Source organism: Paramormyrops kingsleyae, chromosome 24 (assembly GCF_048594095.1).
Source record: "Paramormyrops kingsleyae isolate MSU_618 chromosome 24, PKINGS_0.4, whole genome shotgun sequence".
NCBI lineage: Eukaryota > Metazoa > Chordata > Actinopteri > Osteoglossiformes > Mormyridae > Paramormyrops > Paramormyrops kingsleyae.
The window spans coordinates 2,799,667-2,821,190 of record NC_132820.1 but is presented as its reverse complement, the minus strand read 5'-3'; the positions used below and the strand labels follow the sequence as shown (position 1 = coordinate 2,821,190).

The window sequence follows — 21,524 nt, the reverse complement described above, 5'->3', positions numbered from 1 at the left end:
ATGTTTGTATCGGGAGTCAGGATTCTGCTGCAGAGACGCCCCACAAATGGCCATCTGGTACTAAGAGTTAAAACAATTTTATGTTGTTGAGGGGGGGAAAGCGCTATACCACGGTTTGGGATAGCGCAAACAGGAAGGATGAGTCGCGCGGTGGATTACACAGACACTTATGCTGTAACATTACAGCATCACCAGAAGCAGCATTACAATAGGTAAAATACGAGGGATAAACTTACCGCAGTCTTCGCACAAGATCTTCCCAACATCTTTTTTTAGATTCTTCCCATATGTGTCTAGAGGAGCGTACGATGCCTTGAATACCAGAGGCTCGTCTGTTGGGTCCATGAAAAATATGTATTTGTGGTTCTTCTTGACTTTGGTGCACGGAGCCTCCGAACCGAACTCCCCGACGGTGACAAGCTGCTCCCGCTCCAACCCCCCGCTGTTCAGCGGCCACACGTCCAACACTTTGACATTCACACTGTACGGCTCCTTTGAGACATTCACAGGTACAGCCTGCACCTTGCCTTCAATGACCACCGCTGATTTGTAAGCCTGGTCCTGCAGGGAATTTAAACTCGGGGAATAGCAGGCGAAGGAGACCCCGATGACCAGCATGGAGAAATGTACTGAATCAAGCCTCATGCCGCCTGCTTTGGCTCTGTGGTTGCTGGTCGCGTTGCTGCAGTGCTCTCGGGGCGCTTGGGTGATGATGATGGAGCTGAGTTGAAGTAGGAGACTGCAAATAGGCTCCAGTAGCACGGCAGAGCGGCAGACCTTGCGTAAGTGTCCATGCCATCTGGATCTGCTGCTTTTCCAATAGTTTGCAATGGGGAAACACCAGCTAGGAACCGGAAACGGCGTAATGGTGGTGGGTTAAAAACACGCTCACTGCATTCTGCTAGAAAGACATTATAAAATTGCAGGCTTTATATTCTCACAGCCGATCGCGCTACTAGACCCCTCCTAGACGTCTGCCTTTGCCGAAATAATATTGCAGCGGTCGAGTAGGCGTCCTGCTTAACAATGAAAGTAATCTATACGGTCACTGCACTGAAACTGCGATGCACTACAGCATATATGTCTTTTGTTGTTTTTTTCATAGGCTAAATCCATCGGGTAGACTATTTCATTCCATCGCAGCATCGCAGCGTCCTTCCTCTCCGATCCCGCTCCTCCCCACATACACTAGCTACGGACTTGCGAAAATGCCTTTTGCCCGCAGACCAAGGCGTCTGCCCGATGCTCATTTACAGCGAACGGATTTTTAAGGTCGGAGCACCGGTGTAACTAAACCCCAAACACCGATCGTATAGTTTCACAAAAACCCTCTAAAATCCCAAGCCGTAGTTATTTTTTCAGTTCATCTTCATTCAAGTAGACATCTCATCTCAGGAAATGGTTCAGCGACGATCAGAAAATAAAAAAAAGGAAATGCACTCTACAGCTCGTCATGTCTTCTCGCGAACTGACGTCTTATGAAGAATTCTCGGAGAAAACGAGGAACCTCGAGTGAAATAAAATCAACCTAGATTTCGTCTTGGGTGCGATGACTAACGCGGCTAAAGCGCTTCACAGTGCCATAGGATCCTTAGGTCTGTTTCCAATGAGTTTTGCGTCTCATTCCTTTATTATATGAGCGTCGCATTCAGGTCACATTCACTGTGCCATTGAAAAAAAAATTGATAGCGAGGCGTCAGTTCTGCATCAGATCTGTACTATTCAAACGCCCACTACAGTGGGCTTATGACGACCAGATAGCACAAGAACGTCGGATTTCTTTCTTTGCCCCAGTCCTATCAATGAAATAACAGAATAGATAGATAGACAGACAGACAGATAGATAGATAGATAGATAGATAGATAGATAGATAGATAGATAGATAGATAGATAAGATGGAAAGGGGGAAAGACTCATAACAATAAGCTTATGTACAATGTTTACTGTCGTGGGACGCATGACGGACTCTGTTGAAGTATGATTCTCGGTTAAACGCTAATGCTGAAGTCAGCTTTAAGGTCAATACCTGATATTGCATACAATCCTGTCTCTATACGGATGATGGGGAGCCAAACGTTCACAAAGGGCGCCACCTGCCGGCTGAGGCATGCTTGAGCTTGCAGGCGAGAACACGGAATCCAGGAATATAGTTAAACAGCAAAGTCTCTCTGCTCTACGTCCTGCTATAGATGAACGCAATTCATTTAATCGAGTACATCTTTATTTACTCAAGTAGGAGACTGAAAAGAAACAAGAGACTGCATATTACTGTATAGACGTTCTTCTCTTTGTCTTTCGGTCTCTCTCTCTCTCTGCATGTTGTATGTATGTATGTATACATGTATATGCGTATGCGTGTATGTACTGCACTCTATAAGACAAAAGTGCAGTAGAAGTGATTTCAATCTACAAATACCTCAAAGTTAGAAATTAAGATCACCTGTCGTTCGAATAAAAGCAACAGAGGGAACAGATGCTGCCGAATGATTGTGTATCTCATTATTAACGTTTGTAATATACAGGGTGTACCAAATAATATTACAGTAACTGGCAAAAACACCGCATGTTTAACAAAATAGAATTACGATTTATTGCTGTTAAAAACTTTTAAAATAAATATATTGTATCACTTGTTGGGACCATTTCATTTGTTCGGTTGCATTTGACGGTTTTCAGTTCAATGCTGTCGAACCATAGGCTGCATAAACTAAGAAGTGAATCGAATAAATTGATTGTGCCCAGAGATGACACAATGCGTGCAGTTAAAGAAGCGAACGCGGTTATTGTTCGTGACGTCCCAGTAACTGTGGCACCGCTACGGCTATGGCGCCGCTGTCCGTGGTGCTGAACGACTACCAAAGCCTATACGGGTAAATATAGATAAAAGAAGAAGAACTGTGTACTCAGCACTGCAATCATTTGAAGAAAAAAACATATATAAATACGGTAAAGCACTATAATAGCAAAGGCATAGTACAGCTAGTTGTACGCCATTACTGGCTGCATCTGATACCCATTCCCTTTACCGCGTTCTGCAGTTGGTTGGTTGTGAATGAATTCTTGTAGCATACTCGCAAAACAGTGCAGTGGAGTTTTCATATATCAATGACACCGGGCGTGATAAACGGCTAATCGGGGATTATTTTAGATTTGCTTTGAATTTAACTAGGCCTACCCTTAAAAGGCAGGGAAGTCGGTCTTCACACTTCAGGGGCGCGTGTCAGGGATCTGGTTTGTCACCGCGACTGTACGCATAGCGCCAAAATTATAATGCAATGGAACTGAGCAAATATATAATAGATATATATATCGGACATGTGCATGGTTGGTTTGACATGAATGATGTAATGACAATTTTATGTGAGGGTTCGTAAGTTTTACTTTATATTTCATTTATAAATATTTCAAGAGCGTCCTTTTATGCATCTTTTTACACACAACCTAAACAAATCTAGGAATCGTGGATATATTTCAACTAGGGATCCAAAGGGAAAAAAAATACTTGATTGATACTAAATAAGTCGAACAGTACCAAAATATGACACCAATATATTATTTGCCATAATTATTAACATGATTTCGAAATGTCCTGCATTAATCGGCGATTCTGCATGTTCACCACTACTAACAAAGCGGGACAGTGAAATATTGCAGTTCTAAGGTTATTGATTACAAAACATTTTGCCATTTAAGTCGAAGATTCGCTATTCTGTTAGCGAAAACGATAATTTTATCAATGAATGTGGAACTGGACGGGTTATACGGAGCGTCAGCAAGTGCAGTACCAAGTTAGCCACAGCGAGAGGGCGCCAAACTACCATTATTTCCATTCTCTAAGCGTGCTGACATCAGAGAAGATGCGTACGGCGTTGCGGCCGTGCGTGCGTCCGTCTCCATGCCACGACTCGCTGTTTCGTTCCATCTTGGGAAGCGGCGAATCAGTGAAGCAGCCCCGCGACAGTGTTGACAGTAGGCCTCCCTAGCTTGCGGTGCCTCACCTTTGTCTCTAACCGTGTCTGTCTGCGACGGGGCTGCGCAGAGGTTCTGTTGCGCTCTGCTTGCAGACACAGAGGGGTAAGGTTTGCATACCCTTGTTGGCTGTTATTATTTTTGTGACTGTGGAAGAAGACGACCATTTATGCACTGGGTATTGCACTGACTGCTAATATAATAATGTAAGTGTTTTGCTGTGCGACAAAACCCGATCATTCACGCACTGCACATACACTGTCTTGGCTAAATGGGCGGTTTCCTGTGATGCTCAAAAGTAACATACGAGTGGCGCTTGCTTTTTTTTTGCAGCGCATTCGCGTACTTCCAGCGCGAGTGAGTATATCTATATAATTCCTGCAATACTGCAGGATGACAACTGGGTAATAACAGAGCAGGATAAACGAGAACATCTGCTTTAATTGCACGTCCACTTAATGAATTTCGCAATGGAACTGATAAGCCGCTTCTGTATACATACTTATACGCGCGCGCCCGCAACCATACACACACTGACACACAGCAAACACACCTACAGACTGAGACGGAGCGAGAATGTGTCCTCGTCATTGCGTCTAAGAATTTATATAACACTTGTTGAGTTTGTTTTCCCGTTCGTGTTTTGGTGTTTTGTTCCTTTTAAAATTAATTTTCACGTCCGTATATACTCTAGCGTTGCACTTACTGTCTCGGAAAATAAAATGGTTTCTAGAGAAACTGCTGAAATGGCTCTGGCCATCAAGTCCTTAATAAATCTCAATTCATCTGATACATCTGATACATCTGATTTTCGTTAGGAAAATACGAAGATCTTTTAAGAAAGTCTGCGGTTATCCACGCGATGGGGAACACTGGGGAAATTTTCCAAGCATAGGTATTTAAGAACCACTATTATTATTATTATTATTATTATTATTATTATTATTTAAACTTTAGTTAGATTGCATGGTTAAAATGGTAAAGGCCAAGCAATAATATACATTTTGTTTTTATGTCCTAGACGCTGGCCAAAGTCAGAATTCCATTTAAAATAAATAAATAAAGAAAGAAATAAAGAAATAAGAATGATGTTTTTAAATCAGCTTATTAAAAATTTTGAGGCATTTTTTTCAACCTCAAACCCATGAAACTGCAAGAATTTCTGTGTGAGATAAGTTGAAAGCATTGAAAGTATTCTTAATTGAAGTACGCCAGATAGGTATTACTTCTGTCATTCAGTAGAATAATTACGAGCTGATATACTGAATTAATAAGTTGTTGAAGCCCGTAACTGTTACACGTATGCATTTTCAGAAACAGTCTATACCGCTCCCAGTTTGAGTTCATTCCTTTTCACGAACAGGACTTGATGAACCTCCTGAAAACAAAAACCACATTAGAGACGAATCTGAACTGGCGCATTAACGGCAAAAAAAAAAACATTTACTAAACGTGTTATTTTTGGGAAATTTTGCAGACTCCTTGAGCTTTGAAAAACATTTATCTATCAATTAGATATGATATCTAACCGGATCACCTTGAGGACTTCTTGATATCTTTAGGTATACACTTTTTGTTTTTAATTATAGAAAGTTGAGGATGATACCTATTTTAAAATACTTAAAACATTTCCCTGTATTTGTCTGCCAGTTACGTTTATTTCACGCAATAAAGTATTACATTCCAAACATTGACAAGAAATTAAAATGTAAAGAAGATAACCTAACATTTCTGTCATTTACATTTTTATTAAAGCAGTACTATATTGTAGTAAATAACTGTTTTGCCCAATTTGTTTGCAAAGTAAATGGATAAAAAGTCAAATTCAAATACTATTTTAAATTTTACTTTATTACGACAAGACAGATTTTAGGTTGCAATTATTATTTTTTCAAATATAAAGTATTTATAGAATCGAAATATTTTGCTTTAGAAGTTCTGCTTCGAATATTCGGAGTATTTTCCAAGTTTGTAGCTTAGATCTTTGATAATTTCATCAACAGGATTTTAAAAAAGAACAGTGATCGATTATTCTCTCAAACAGCCAAAGTCAAAATGACTTAATATAGAACCTGAAAGAACGGTAATCTGATTCGTTCAGATGCATACAAAACTTCTAAAATCGTACCCGATGCTGTTAAACTTTTTCGATACGATTCTGCGCTAAAATAAATTTAATAACCGAGCCTGGGGCGTTATATTTGAAATTTTAAATAATAAAACCAGTTATCTTAAACCATTTAACTTATTAAACCATTTAACTTATGCTCAGTTAAACCATTTAACTTCTTTTAAAGCGAAACGCATATAAAGCATGATCAAATATGGCCTGGAATTAAGTTTAAAATCTCTTAGCGTGTTTATTAAACTTCAATGTAATTCCTTTGTATATTGTTATACGTTTGCGGTAATTTCTTCAGTAGCCTGTATAAATATACTGCGAGTCAGATGTAAATATTTTTAAAACTAATGTGTTACAGTTTTTATTTATAAAAATAGTTCATTTTTAACTCAGCGATACTATAGGACAGATATATCAGAATCATAAAGGAAACCAGACAAATAGCATCGATTGTAGGGTTAGTTCACATCTAAATAAGCAGACGCATGTTGTGCAGTAAAATTTATGCCGAATTTCTAAATATAGTTCAGAAAGTGAATATAAAATATATGCAGATCAAAAAAAGAGGTCATGTTATTACAATATTTTGTATTAAGTAATTTAGCTCGCTTAATACACATATATTTGCAATCATTAAAACTATTTATCATTGAATTTTATCATTTCATTTTATCTCTGTATATAGATATTTTTTGTGATTATTACATGTGATTTCTGCACCCAAGATGTAATTAAAATTACAACTTGATTAATTAATATATGCAGTATAGTATACTAACTCGTCAAATACGTTAGAATAGAACTGTTAGATTAGAATTTGAGATATTAGGGTTTTGAATTGCGATACGAACCTGACCTTCAAGTCTATCAGAGTATGTATAACAAAGGATATATCAAATGATATATTTTAAAATTATATATTCACTAGGCAGTTTGTATGAAAATGTAAAAATACAGTCTGGTTTTCTTTTCTGCGGCTTTGTAGTTAGTTTTGAGTGCTCGATTTCTAGAACTCAAGAGGATTAAACTTTTATTGGTGGTCATGAGTCATTTCAAGTTATTAATTTGACATTTACTTGCTTGACTGAAAGCCTTAAAGAAAGTTTTGCCAATTCATTCAACCGGAAAGTTTTCTTGGAGCCTGTCTTGTTCAGAAGTACAACAAAATGCGTCTCAGGATCCGTTTGACCCAAGAAACTATACTGCAGGGATTGCTACAACTATTGAATTGAATTTAGCCCTATACAGCGCCTCAATATTGCGTAATACTCTGGCCAAACATACTAAAACACTATTACGTTTCACGTTTTAGCCAATAAGCAGGGGAGGTATTGAAAATGCGATTTGGTCGTTAAATATTCATCTGTTTCGCTGTCCTTTCATTCAGAAGCACGGTTCGTAGGCCTAAGTGTAGATAAAGGTTCATAATATACTCTGGCTTATGGCCAGATTGAAGGCACGTATTGTACGTTTTGTTTAGTTACGGAAGATTCCTACCTCACGAACAAACTGCTGTTCTAGCCCTGCTGTCAGGACGCTTCATGAAAATAAAGACGTCTGTTTTATGAGTAAAGTAAGAACATATTAGACTTCAAACATGACTAGATTTTATGTCTCTTCAGTACCTGAACGTGTCTCCCATTTTTGGTACATGTTCCAACAGATTTATTTACACAACTGATTATATGGCTACGTTGTCTGATAATTCCGAGGTAAGTCAGTAGAATGTAATGTTTTAAATAAATTGCCTGTATTATTATTATTATTATTATTACTGTGTTACTTAGTGGCAAAAAGACGTACTAGGCATTTCTGCTGTTTCCTTTCATATTACTCAAACAACTACCTAATGACGTAATATACATAAAGTAACCTTTTCAAGAATATAACAGAAAGAACCAGTTCTGAGTGAAAATTCCTCATGAGACCATTTGGGACAAATTCATTCTTTTAATGGTACGTAACCTGTCGCGCTACAAATTCGGCACGCTTTTAAATAACTTCATTTGTAAGTATATTTTGGTGAAGGGTTTACGATGATGTACGTGCCTGCATATTTTTGAAAATACGTTTTATGCTTATACTGTATTTAAAATGGAAACGACATTGAATACCTAATTATAATGTCATTAATACGTTTGGGTGTGTTTAGTTACAGATATCATTCATATAATTGTGATTCATAAATCCAGCATATAATTTAAATTTTAAAGCTTAACCAAAGATATATATACAGGCTGTAAATGTATAATCTTGTTTTCTTATTTTAAGGTATGTCCGGAAGACCTGTGTTAGCCTCGACCCGCGTTAGGTAGCGTATAATAACAATGAATTTGCAATCGAAAGTTGTGTATGGGAAGTCATATATTGTTGACGGTTGTATGAAAATTATATAAACAATTAATAATTAAGTGGCCGTGGTAAGTGGCGTGTTTTTTGTGTTTTTATGTCGTATTGCCAAACTATCGCAGGACTGGATATTGCCAGTTTAACACACGCAGTTTCACTGTAGCAATTTTCCCTGCGAAATAAATTATTTGACTTAGGGCGGTAACCAAAATCTTCGCTGATAGAGCCTGATACACGACTTATTAAACTCAGTCTGTGTACTTGTCTTTATTTTCATACGCCGAAATATGCTTTTTCCTTGTTGTGTTGCCATTAGTTTATTAGCGCTAATATGGCAAAACCACGGTGACTGTTTTAGAAAGTAGTGCGACATTCTCGGATTTGCAGTTTCTTATGCTACGATTCTTCAGAAAGGGGTGTAAACGGAGCTTCCCTGCTCGGACGCCGGATTTTGCCGAAGCGAAACCGAATGTTTTTTTTTTTTCCTTCCACCCTATTTTCATTCCTATTTATTAAGTATTGCCAGGGGCTGGGGGGCACCACCGTCCCACACCGGGCACCCGCGGGCTCGCCGAATGTCAGCGGGAGCTCTGGCGGCGACAGGTGCGACTCGCGAGCTGAAATGTGTCTCTTGTGTCTCCGTGCGCAGATCTCGCGAGAGCGGCGGCGTGGCGTGGTGGCTGGCAGTAGGGCTGCAGCAGACAGAGGGAGAAGGCAGGCAGGCGGCAGGCATCATGGCGGACAGAGACAGTGGAAGTGAGCAGGGAGGAGCGGCCACGGGCCCGGGCGTCAGTTCCCTGCACCCGGTGACAGGAGGGGCGGGCTCGGCTTCCGGGCTGCAGCATGAGACGCAGGAGCTCGCCTCGAAGCGGGTCGACATTCAGAACAAACGCTTCTACCTGGACGTAAAGCAGAACGCCAAGGGCCGTTTCTTGAAGATAGCCGAGGTCGGGGCCGGAGGAAACAAGAGCCGCCTCACTCTCTCCATGTCGGTGGCTGTCGAGTTCCGTGACTACCTGGGGGACTTCATCGAGCACTATGCCCAGTTAGGACCCAGCAATCCGGACATAGCACAAGACGAGCCGCGGCGGGCGCTAAAGAGCGAGTTCCTGGTGCGGGAAAATCGGAAATACTACATGGATCTTAAGGAGAACCAGCGGGGCCGGTTCCTAAGGATCCGACAGACCGTGAACCGGGGGCCGGGACTAGGATCCACGCAGGGCCAGACCATCGCTCTCCCGGCGCAAGGACTTATCGAGTTTCGCGACGCTCTGGCCAAGCTGATCGACGACTACGGGGTGGAGGACGAACCGGCCGAATTGCCCGAAGGGACCTCCTTGACTGTGGACAACAAGCGCTTCTTCTTCGACGTGGGCTCCAACAAGTACGGGGTCTTCATGCGGGTCAGCGAGGTGAAGCCAACGTACCGCAACTCCATCACGGTGCCCTACAAAGTATGGTCCAAATTCGGCAACACTTTCTGTAAATACGCGGAGGAGATGAAGAAGATCCAGGAGAAGCAGCGGGAGAAGAGAGCGTGCGAGCTCCAGCAGCAAGAAGAGCTGCATCCCGATGACGGTGACGAGGATTGATAAACGGGGCAAAAACATGCAAAAAAGAGTACAGAGTAATCAAAATAACAAAAGAGAAATTATTATTAAAAAAGAACTTTACTGTAAAAAAGAAACATAAAGATTAAACTGTAACTGTTTAACTCCAAGGGAGCACCACCCACAGAACGAACACAAACTGACAGTTCCGACCACCCATCGCTGGATGTTACCCACTTACCCACCATTAAAACAGTAAGCGGCTGCTAAACAAAGTAATAACATTATATATGAACTGTGTTTCCTACTTGATTAAAATGATAAAGAACTGAGTGATTATTTCCCTAATTAACCAAGAACTTTTGTACACGTTCGAGCTATTATAAACGTGTTTGCAATGTTCAAATGGAGATATTGCCGAGTTATGAGAAATGTCCTTTTCATGTGAGCTAACATTTGACTTCAGCACAAAGCAGATATTTTAGATTTTTTTTAACCAAAACGTTCAACCTTTTTAAGAGAGGTTGTCATATAGTAATGCCACTCTAGTTACCTGTGAGTAGAATGTGTATGTGTGTGTGCGCGCGCGCGTGTGTGTATATATACGTATATAAATTACGTGCGTGTGTATGTGTGTGTGTGTGTGTGTATGTATGTATGTATATATACATATATATATATATATACATATATATATATATATATATACATACATACACACACACACACACACACACACACACGAATGGTGTACACATGCATATGGCACTCAGTGAGGGCAAAGCATGCTATCGGAGCTCTGTTTAAATGTCATGCAGGCTGAGGTGGAGTTGAAGGTAACGCGAGTGGCGCCAGAGCCATGTCCGTATTCAGCTGGTTAGTGCACTCATTGTCAAAGTGAACAGGCATTTAAAGGAGTTATCTTATAATCTCATCGTTTTTTGGTTTTTTTTGTTTTGCTATGGTTGACATTGTAGTTATGCAGGCGAGGAGTTGCGCTAAACCTTTGTGTCGACTTGTCATGCAGTGTGTATGAAAGTACCTTTTTATTTTATTGGCAAGTGCAGTGACAACATGCAGCAATGTCCAGATGAGACTACTTCTTACCAACAGGTTATTAATTACGGTATTTACTGCTGAACTGTTAAACTCGACCCCGTCCCGAACGTGGAAATTTTGACAAATCTGTTTAACAAAAGTGCTAACTTAGTATATATATGATTTTGTGAATCAGATGTATTCAGTCTTAAATGGGGAAAACCCACATTTTTGTGGGGTAATATTTAAAGACAAAAAAAAAAAAACTCTAAAGAGAAATCAAAGGTCCAACAGCAAAACCTGAGTAGCACTGAGTAGGTGACTGCTGCATGTTCACTGTACCCAGCCAAACTGCTGTTGGAGGCCACCTCTGCAGCATTTAAACAGCCTGGTGCCTTACACACTCCACATGTTTACATGTTGGTCCAGTGCTTTGGATTGATGCTCAGCTTCGTCCGGGCTTCCAGCTGGCCGTCGCCGTCACCCGGCCCGACGGGAGGTCTCCGAGAAGCCTGGAGAGAGGCGGGCGGATTTCGGAATACCGCGTCGTTATTCCCGAGCTTTCCAGGCATAAGCCTTAATGTAAACATGGATGTTGTCACCTAGAAAATCCAGAGGCCTGCTCTGTGTGCACAGTGTGAGGGGGAACAGGGCAGATCGAGACACGCTGGACTGGGTCGGGAATGAAAGATGCCTAGACAGCCCTTTGTGATGTTTTCTGTGTGTAGATCTGCGACTTGGGCAGCACATGTAATTTGTAAGTTGCTAAAGACCTCTATTAAGGGATTAGTTAGCATGTCTAATTTGTTTTATATTTTACTTTTTTTTTTCAGCATTATTCCACATTGTCATTTTGAACATTTGGCTCACGAAGGGTTCCCATGCTATACTTCATTACTGTGTGCAATATTGTACGTGCCAATGGTGGCAATATATGTATATCAATTAAATATATGATTAATATTTGAAAGCATGAGGCTGAATCCCACTTTTATTTCTCCGCAAGGCTTAGAGCCTTTATCTGCACTTGATAAGGTAACTACTTCAGCAGTGACAGTGCGTCAACCAGGCTGAGTGAGTTCCAGTGAAGCGCATTAGTCACTGTCCAGCCTCGGAGGGTTCAGGTGTTCAGGTGGAGCAGCGTTGCTATGAATGGGGTGGGGGGGGGGGGAGAGGGGGAGGGATCCTGATGTAGGTGGCATGAGACAAGCCATCGTGTTTTCTTACATATTGTAAGTAAAAAAAAAAAAAAAAAAACCCCGGTGAGGTAATTATGGAGGTGTGTTGTGTACTGTCTTCTGTTTACAGTGATATATATTTCTTTACCTGAGATTCTTTATTAAAAGTCAGTGTTAGTGGCCCTGTGTTCTCCGTCTGAAAGTTTGGCCAGTTCCTTGCGGGAACGGATCTCAAAGGATTGTCTAAATCATGTGTTCAATATTATTCCTCTAACTTGATTCCCAGTTGAAAGTGAGATTTAACAACAACTAATTTCCTAATGAATAAAGTACTCTTGGTATATGTTTTACAGATTTTTAAATAAAGAATTTATAAGTTACCCACAATTGAAGAAAAGGTAATTTCATGTTTAGGCCTATGTTTGTTTTGTTTTATTTTGTTTTTGTTTTGTTTTGTTTTCCTTGTGCACCTTATTGTAATTTGACAGAAGAGTTCTTAAAGCCCAGCACAGCAGGTTCATCCCATTGCTGTTTTGTCTGTCTGGCTGTTTATGGAATGTTGTGTTCTGATAGAAATGCCTTTTTTTTATTATTTGGTGTTGACGATATGCGTCTCATCTCTGTTATCTGGTAGCATATCAGAGGAGTTGTGCGGATTGGTAAATGTCGTCTAGGCTGATGGTCTGCTGCAGTAGCTATAGCTGTTTGTGTAACCTCTCTGTTGATGGCTTTCTGTTAAGTATATGCATCGCTCATTAGTTCATTTGTTAATTTTTCTGGTGCTGGAACGTGGCCTGTATTAGTGTGGTCTTACTTATAAAATGCCAGATTTGAGAAATGTCTTTGTGAGAATGTGTTGGCAAACACATCCATGTTCATAATTTAAATATGTGCATTGTAAATTCGGTCATGGAGCCAAAACCGGATAGTTTTCTAATTAAAATGGTCTCTCGTTAAAAAAGAAGACTCAGCCATTGAAATTAACCTTGTCTTTTTTAATTTATTTAATTTTTTTTTGTAAAAACTTGTATTCCTCATCAATGCCAATTTTATGGTTGGATATGAGTAACTACAACTACAATAGACAAATTACAAGTTGAGTAAAGGCAAGTTTATTTTGCAATAATTAAACAGAAAATTTCTAAATGATTGTAATGATATTTGTAAAATGTGTAACGGCTTTTAACGTTTTGTGAGACAGTTTGGCACATTCCGAGCGCAGCGTAGTCTAGCTTGTAAATGCAATGAGAAATTTTAAAGTAACCATGTATTCATTTTGAATGCATAAAGATGCGTCTCTGTTTCTTGGTGTAGTTGTTCCTCGTCCCACCCCCAAAGCCTGACTATAATCTGTGCAGCTGTAGCGCTCCGTCCCCCCGTCCCCCCCGCCAGCCTCTCTGCTGCTCGTCCTGTACTCGCGTTTTGCGCCAGTTTTGGGTAAAACATAAAATGTGGCCCACTAAAACATTTTATAAACTTGAATTTGGGCAAGAATTCAAAACAACTGGCAGGGCAGAAATGTCTAAAAAGAGGTACTATGGGTCAATTCCACATTTTACCAAAAGCGGAAGCAAACGTCAGCTACTGGGGGCCGATGGGGACCTTTTAAATCTGTCAGATTCCTTGAATTCTCCTTACAGAATAACTGGTAAGCCTGTCTCTGCTGTGCCATTCGTTGATATTTTGACAATTATTTATTTTCTGTGCCATTTTTTTTGCCAGACCCGACGGCGACTCGTGTTCGGAAGCTAAATTAATCGGAACCGCGTTTTAAAATCCCTTAATGCCCGAGATGGATCTCAGTCTGCATGACTTAAACACGAAGGCTAGCGGCACCAATGTAGGAGAAAAAAACACTGATTGGCGTCCATGTCGTCGAATATATTTACTTTGGACAGAATTAAATTGAACGCGTAATGGAGCTATACAGAATAAGATAAACCAAGATAAAAGATAAAATGTGCTTTGCAACAGAGAGCGGAGAACTGCCATGTGTTAAAAATCGTTTATGGTTAGTAGGCGACAAGAAACGGGAAAGGTTTTTACCCTAAATTCGAATAGGAATTTACTTTAAATGTCCGATTATAATGGAAAAAATGCTTAATTTTCAAAGTTAAAGACATGATATCAGAGACCAATAAGTATAATTAAAAAATACAAGCATTTTCTCAGGTGACCTCACAAATATATTATTACTAAAGGTACTCTCATCTCTCCTACATGTTAAACTGAAAAACTACAGAAACGTTGAATTTCCGAGAATACTTTATTGTCTTAATGTTTGATTTTCTTAAAACGCAATTAAATGCAAAAGCGGATGCAAGGTATATATAGATCCTCAATGGAATCGGTCAGTCTGAGATGTTTGCTTGATAGAGTGCAACGTTTCATCAACAGAATATAAAATGTTACTGATAAAGCCTCACTCGTAAAATCTTTTCTAATGTGTGGGAATTTTAATGCATAGGTATGGCGAATTATCAGCGTATATTACACGTGACTTTGTAACTGTCCTTGGTACCCCTTACTCCCGTAACAAATTGTAACATTTCTTCATATTTTTAATTTTATCTGATTTTGTGGCCCGTGACCCCAAACCAAGGTCACTTCGAAAGAGAAAGCTTTATTTTACAAAGGCATCTACTCAAGTGAAGTTGTTCAAATTGGTTGCTTTTAGTCAATTGACTGTTTCTGAGATTATGTAGAATTTTAATGGCAGGAAACCTTTTTTGACCTATGAGGTTTTTAGATGAAATTGCAGACTGACTTCTATGTAAACATCTGGCCTGTTGGTTACGTTTTGTATAGTTTCGGTGCAGAACTGGTACGGTACCTAAATTCTTATTTTGCCGAAATTATTTCAGTACTACTGTTTTATGTTAATGATGACACATTATTATTATTATTATCATAATCATACGTTAGTTAGTTCGCGTGCATTAAACGTTTAACTTTTATGTTATATTGTACTTAGAATTTTTATTTTAGTTTTTTATTTTTATTTTTTTTTTCGCCAGCAACCTGCATAAGTAATACGTAGTAGGCTACGTGCCGAACACCATGCAATCTGCATTAATTCTTATGCGTGGCATAATTCAGTTTACAGACGCCAGGATACCTGTGCGACACACAGAAGACGAATTATAATCTCTGTTAGTTAATTACTAGTCTGATAAACGGTTCAAGCTTAAGAATTCCAGCCGTCTTCTATATTACGTGTCCAATGGACCCGGGGGTGCCAGGCCATTGCAGGATACACATTTCGGGCAGTTTAGCATGCCGACTCGCATTTCGGCTAGTAATAAGTTGCTCGACTTTAAGAGATATATTAAGTCGTTGATCCATCCAGCATTTAATTGATTTTGTCTGGCTTTCGCATTCTTAAGGTGTAACACATTTTGGGTGAAGTTAAGCTCTGGTATTCCTTTAGAAGCTTTAGGCGAATCCAAACCTCTGCGCAACGGAGGTGGCAGGTAGGAGGCCCATTTCCCGCTAATTCTTGAATTTGGAAACTTTAAACTTTGAAGCACCCAGAGTAAATCATATTTATATCAACACAATACCATTGACAAATGAGTATAGTAACGCGTATTTTATTATTATTATTTATAGAGACACTTTCGTGAGAACATTTGAGTTCTGTTACATAAAGGCCTATTTTTGATATATGGTAAATTCTGGGTAGCTTAAGAAGTGAAGCTGAAATTTCTGTGCACTTTTGAGTCGTGGGTTTCAACCCGGGTCCTGAGATTCGCGGTATATCCTGGTTTTTGTTCCGTATCAGGTTTTATTTTTGAAAGTCCTTTTAAATATATTTTAAGTTTTCCAGTTTCTCAGACGCTGAAAATGCGCACTGTTGGCTGTACGCTTCTTCCCAAGAACTAATATTTTTCAGCGCAACTATGGTAAAGTCTCTGAAAATGACTAATCTTAGATGTGAAATGCGCGTGGACGTTTATGTTTGAGGGCACAAATACGCAAAGAAATTCAGAATGAACACACACTTATGTTACTTATTTTCAAATGGCAACCGAAGCAATTCTTTGTCACAGTCCACACCAGCATTATGAAAAAAAGATGTTGGTTATAAAAATAGGAAAAAATGGGTCTTTATGACAATTTCGCTACAATTCTTATATACACGATTTTTTTCTTTTTTTTTTCTAGAGGTGGATGTTGTAACGGTGATAAATGTTTCAGCGGTAAAAAAATAATTCCGTACTGCTAGATTTCGTAGACAATTTAATGCACAATCTCGCGAGGACGGCAGCTACCGCTAACTTAAGCACTTAGTATCAATATTGTACACCCACAATTAAATACAATATTCATTTGAAGGCTTTAGTGCAATATCAACTAACACCGTCAGAGAATAAGCTTGCCTACCGTAACAAAAAAACGTTGTGTCTGTAAGAACTAACAAACGGAAGGACTGGAGATCTTTGTGTAAATACAGTGTTTTATTATTTTACTTGAATCTCCAAACACATAGGCTACAATTTAACAAAAGTGCCCCCCCCCATTTTGTCTTCTGGAAGTGAAATAATGAAATGCTGCATAGATTTCTTTCTTTCATGGAAAGTCAGCCCTTACGGTACAGTGTCGGAGGAAATAGTCAACGATTTTCAACGATAACAAAAAACAACAATATAGAACCATAACAGCATTTTCTATTCTTGTCGTTGTGTTTTTGTTTGTTTATAAAATCAGCTGTTATTATTGTTGATTTTTGTCGAAGTAATGATGATGACAATGATGATGACGATGAAGATTGTACATTAACTATGCTAAACGAAAATTTTGCATTAACCCTTAAAGGATTGATGCATTATTGAATAAGAGGCAAGACTATTCCTTTTCATCATCTAAACGTTACAGTATGGACAGTCGTTGGGTACAATATACCCGCAAGTGCAGCCATCACACTGTCCTTTTAATGCTAATACGGTGGGTAGTATTAATATTCAAGAAGTCATGGTTGCACCATTAAAGACAGCCTCCTTAATTTCTGATACATTGAAACGGTGACAGTGTGCTTCCCTTGTTTGCCACTGGGTGGCAGTGCATCGCTACACTCTCTGTGGTGCAAGAGGTGCAGCTGAAGACCAAAAGTACAGAGATCTGACCGAATTCAGCCCGAATAGTAATATCAATGCTTTGAAAACTTTGTGACGGCATGAAATTCTGTAAAAATGGTGATCTGCTCTTGATTGTTAGATGAAACCCTGAAGGGTAAAAGCAGGACGGATGGAAATTTTTGAAATCTTCGATTCTTGTGTAACGTCCCCCTGATATTATGGATTATGTTGTACGTTTCAAAGATATTTAATATTATCGTTGTTTTAACATTGTTTCCTTGATACTTTATATTCACTGTAAAAAAGATATTTGCACTTTATATGAAGAATTCTGCATATTATTTTTGATAGGTGATGTTGCATTAAAAAAACTAGATAATTTGTGTCATTGCTGTTTAACAGAAGATATATCAACTTTTTCTTTTCAAAGTATATTTTGTCAGTGTTAAAAAGAGTTTATCAAAGTGAACTGCATGAAAACGTTGAAGTGAACCAACTGGAATGATTTTTTAAATAAAAATGGTCATAATGAAACTGCAATGTTTAATTTCCATGCATTAATTTAGTTTCACCTTAGTTCGTAAAAATTTTATAGTGTGTTATATTGCCAATTCATCAGATATGTTGCCTTTCAAAAACTAAATATGGTGCTTAAATTGGCTTATTATTTTAACATCATCTTCACAATCATTGTCATCGTCATTTGGCTGTTTGTGTGTCTTTCTCGCCATTTTCTGTACAACCCTAACCTTAAATGTCCTTTGATAGTACAAATTTGTGTTTTTGTAAATAGCTTAAGTCTGAAAATGACCAATGATTGCAATAAAGACATAATTTAACAATTTCTCTTGTGTCCTTACAAACCATTAAAATAATCAGTATGTTTTTGGGGACTATATAACTTTAACAATTAGTTTAATTCACAAACATTAACTTGGAAAAAAAAAAATCATAAAACTATTAGCTGTACTATACAGCTGACATCTGAAAAAAATTAATAAAATGCTTGAAGCTATTTGTAAATATATATGTAAATATTAAAAATTACTTTGTAACAGACGGACAATTAAAGGCGGACCTATTTTTGATGCTATTCCTAATCCAACCTCACAGTCGCCTCGATTTATTAATTTATTTTATTAATCTCTTGTCTGATTTTATTAGTTAGTTTAATCTAAATCACCACAACAAAACCAAGAAGCCCTAAGTATCATTAAACCCATTCACCCACCTTTGATAAGCACTTACCCGGTACAGGCTAGTGTGAGCATGTACTGTATCCGACCTCATGATGTTGAGGTTACATGTTAGTGAACATGCTAAACAGGATGCTGGTCCGTCCCAGGACACGCGTTAACACACGCACACACGTGACCCGCACCTTTGCACTATACCTAGAAACAGCCACATCTGGAGGGAATTCATTCAAACATGGGCTATAATGTTCAGGTTCCACAAACATGCAAGCTGGATGGGAGCCAAACCCACAGGCCTGAAGGTAAAAGAACACAATGTTTTCCTCTGAGACACTGTCGCGCCCATCACGGCACTCAAAGCAGCAAATCGCTGGCAAGACATAATTATAAATAGCAATAAGACAGTCTAAAAGCATTCAAGTCTGACAGGGAAACATTAATGTTTCTTTCCTATCCCTACTTGAGTTCAGTAGGTAGTACTGCTGGCTCTCACCTCAAGGGTTGTGGGTTTGAATCCCCCTAGCTCCATGTTTGTGGGCTTTCCATGTTTCCCCTGTGTTTGTGTCGGCTTCTTCCAGGTGCTTTGCTTTCATCTCGTGGTCCACTGAGGTCTCTGGAGTGAGTCCCCCTGTAACTGAGCAAAAAGGCTTTCTGAGAAGCTGACCAACTGAATTTCATTTGTGTAGTGCATTTTCATAGCATTACATTTTCTCAAAGTGCTTTAAATTATCCCCGCTCAAAGCCCCCTGTGAGCTGCCAGAGGTGACAGGGGCAAGGAAAAACTCCCTAGAAGGAAGAAACCTTGGGAGGAACCAGATTCAAAGGAAAAAAAACAATCAATATTTGACTGGCTTTCCATGTGTACAAAATATGTAACCCAGGAAGACTTCAAACTTTTAAAAACTAGTGTATACATGGGTTACATTGACCACACACAAGACAAATACTGTACTAACCTGATTACAGCAGCAGTGAACGTAGTACGTACGTAGTTACCGGTAATAAATAAGACCAAAATTGAGAATATTGAAACACACTTACGGAGGCATTCCAGGCCACTGGAACTCAGATTATAAATGATCAGAAATGTAGTGTAATGTTTATTAACCAAGCAAGTGTTGTTTCAAACATTCGTTGGTTGTTTCAAACATTCGTCGGTTGTTTCAAACATTCGTCGGTTGTTTCAAACATTCGTCTGTCGTTTCAAACATTTGTCGGTTGTTTCAAACTTTCGTCTGTTGTTTCAAACATTCGTCTGTTGTTTCAAACATTCGTCTGTTGTTTCAAATGCAACATTTCAGCTGGTAGGCCAGGCCTGGGATTTTCTTTTCTGTCGTGGGTGATATTAGAGCTTCACCATGTCAGCAGGGGGCTGTTATTTATTCATTATTTTCATGTCCTATGATTTGTTAGATTTTGATATATATATTTATTTATAATTCATAGACTTAAAGATAAAATTTTCCTTGTTTTTTTTTTATTTTAATTTTAATAATCCTGTGGGCCAACAAAAATGGCCCATATCTGCACTAAAGGCATGTTCTTGGTTTGGAACCCATACTTACGCTTAGCTAACTGAATGTAATCATTTTTTTTGTCATCATGCTTCATGCATCAGTTTTTCAGAATTCTAGTGTGTATGCAAAAATTTTAAATGCTTTACGTTTCGTGGAGATCAAATTAAATTGATGATATTAAATTTTATTCATTATCATCTGAATATTCATAAAACTGTTTCTGTAATCCCAACCTTATCTTGCTGCCATTGCATTATTATTTGGTCCAATGGCAATTTTGTTATTATATTTAAAGAGTCAGTTTTATGGTATTTTTAAGGTTCTTCTTTCTGAAGACTTGGCGAATCAGCTAGCTGACCTAATTTAAAAATACAACACGGAATAGCTCTCCAGTGTGATGATTTCTTACTTCCCCTAGGTTTGAATAGCTGTTTAATAAACTAAGAACATAATAGCAACAGAAAATCTGCAAATGGAGTGCCGTATGACCCTTACATTACTCAGTTATATTAATTAAATTTTTTAAAAATGCGTGGAGCTGTCCAGGGTTCTGAAAACCTGCAGTTATGAATCTACAGACAGTGGACAGGAATCCGGAACTGAACGGCCAGCAGTCAGGTCTTTGCAGTCAGCACCACGGAAGGGTGGAGGTGACCCTGTGTCAGTGTTTGGTATGGGTACGCGAACCGTTCAGCTGCCACAAAGGCGCAGAGGTGACACGGCACCGGCAGCTCGACGCGCTCCATACAGACGGGCCAGCTGTACGTCTCCGTGGTCCCGTGTGTGAGGTTATGAATGACTGCAGCGTTTCCGGGGAAACCAGGTACTGGAACCGCCCAGCTGTGTTTCCACTTCACAACAGCTGGTTCACAACACGGGCCGTGTTTGGAGGGTTGTGGGTTCGAATCCCATGGGCAACAGAGTAACCATATCACTGCCAGGTGCTCGAGCAAGGCCCTTAACCCGGACAGCGCTCTGACCCAAAAACCTGTTTTTCTCACAGAGAACAAGATGGGGTTTCCAAAAACCTATGCTTCTTTACAAAAGGCAAATAAAGCATCTCTCATCTTACAGCTGAACTGCTCCACACATGAAGCTTTTACAAGCTTAGGATCAGCTCAGACCCGAGCCACCGACCACTCTGTCCACCTCCAGCTTATTATTGGATGCCGCTCCAGCACCTGCGCCCTCACAGGAAACGTCAGACAGCTGCTAGACTGTCTCGCTCTGGAATTCACACCCTTACGGTGACCTGGGGCTCCGGCTGAAGGTTCGGTTGGGACTCCGGCTCCTCCTCGTCTGCCAGGACTCCAAAGCAGCACCGTCTCTTAAATCACATAAAAGCAGAGCAACTCGACGCATCAGATACATCACGTGCCGTTATTTACTCTGACGAATCAGAGCATCGGCTCATGCATGTAAAGGGTAAAAATGGTTAAAAAAATTAAATTAATTTAAAGTGTTTCAGCAGAGTTGGCCTTGCATTTTAGCCTGTGACATTTTAAAAACTGCCACTTTTTATCTGT

At 39.4% G+C, this 21,524-nt stretch overlaps 2 protein-coding genes across 7 annotated transcripts in view; one reads left to right on the top strand and one right to left on the bottom strand.

Moving 5' to 3' along the window:
* The window catches only part of nrg2a (neuregulin 2a), an 88,407-nt gene extending 86,731 nt beyond the window's left edge, over window positions 1-1,676 (bottom strand). For all 3 annotated transcript variants that reach the window (XM_072706490.1, XM_072706489.1, XM_072706491.1), the window contains exon 1: window positions 237-1,676. In XM_072706490.1, coding sequence (XP_072562591.1) covers window positions 237-645 — 409 coding nt within the window. In that variant the 5' untranslated portion in view covers window positions 646-1,676. The remainder of the gene's footprint in view (window positions 1-236) is intronic.
* Window positions 1,677-3,899: 2,223 nt separating this feature from the next.
* puraa (purine-rich element binding protein Aa) lies at window positions 3,900-10,050 on the top strand. Of its 4 annotated transcripts, none has more exons than XM_023829389.2 (2): window positions 3,900-4,075; window positions 9,091-10,050. In XM_023829389.2, exon 2 carries the CDS (start codon window positions 9,176-9,178, stop codon window positions 10,031-10,033), a length of 858 nt encoding a protein of 285 aa, XP_023685157.1. In that variant the 5' UTR covers window positions 3,900-4,075; window positions 9,091-9,175; the 3' UTR covers window positions 10,034-10,050. The 4 variants fall into 4 exon arrangements, with proteins under 4 accessions (XP_023685157.1, XP_023685158.1, XP_023685159.1 ...); XM_023829390.2 differs by having other exon boundaries at window positions 3,900-4,176; XM_023829391.2 differs by having other exon boundaries at window positions 3,952-3,970.
* The last annotated feature ends 11,474 nt before the right edge of the window (window positions 10,051-21,524 follow it).

What these genes read in the sequence shown, in the direction of transcription:
- puraa (XM_023829389.2), top strand. Translation starts at nt 9,176, where the DNA reads ATGGCGGACAGAGACAGTGGAAGTGAGCAGGGAGGAGCGGCCACGGGC.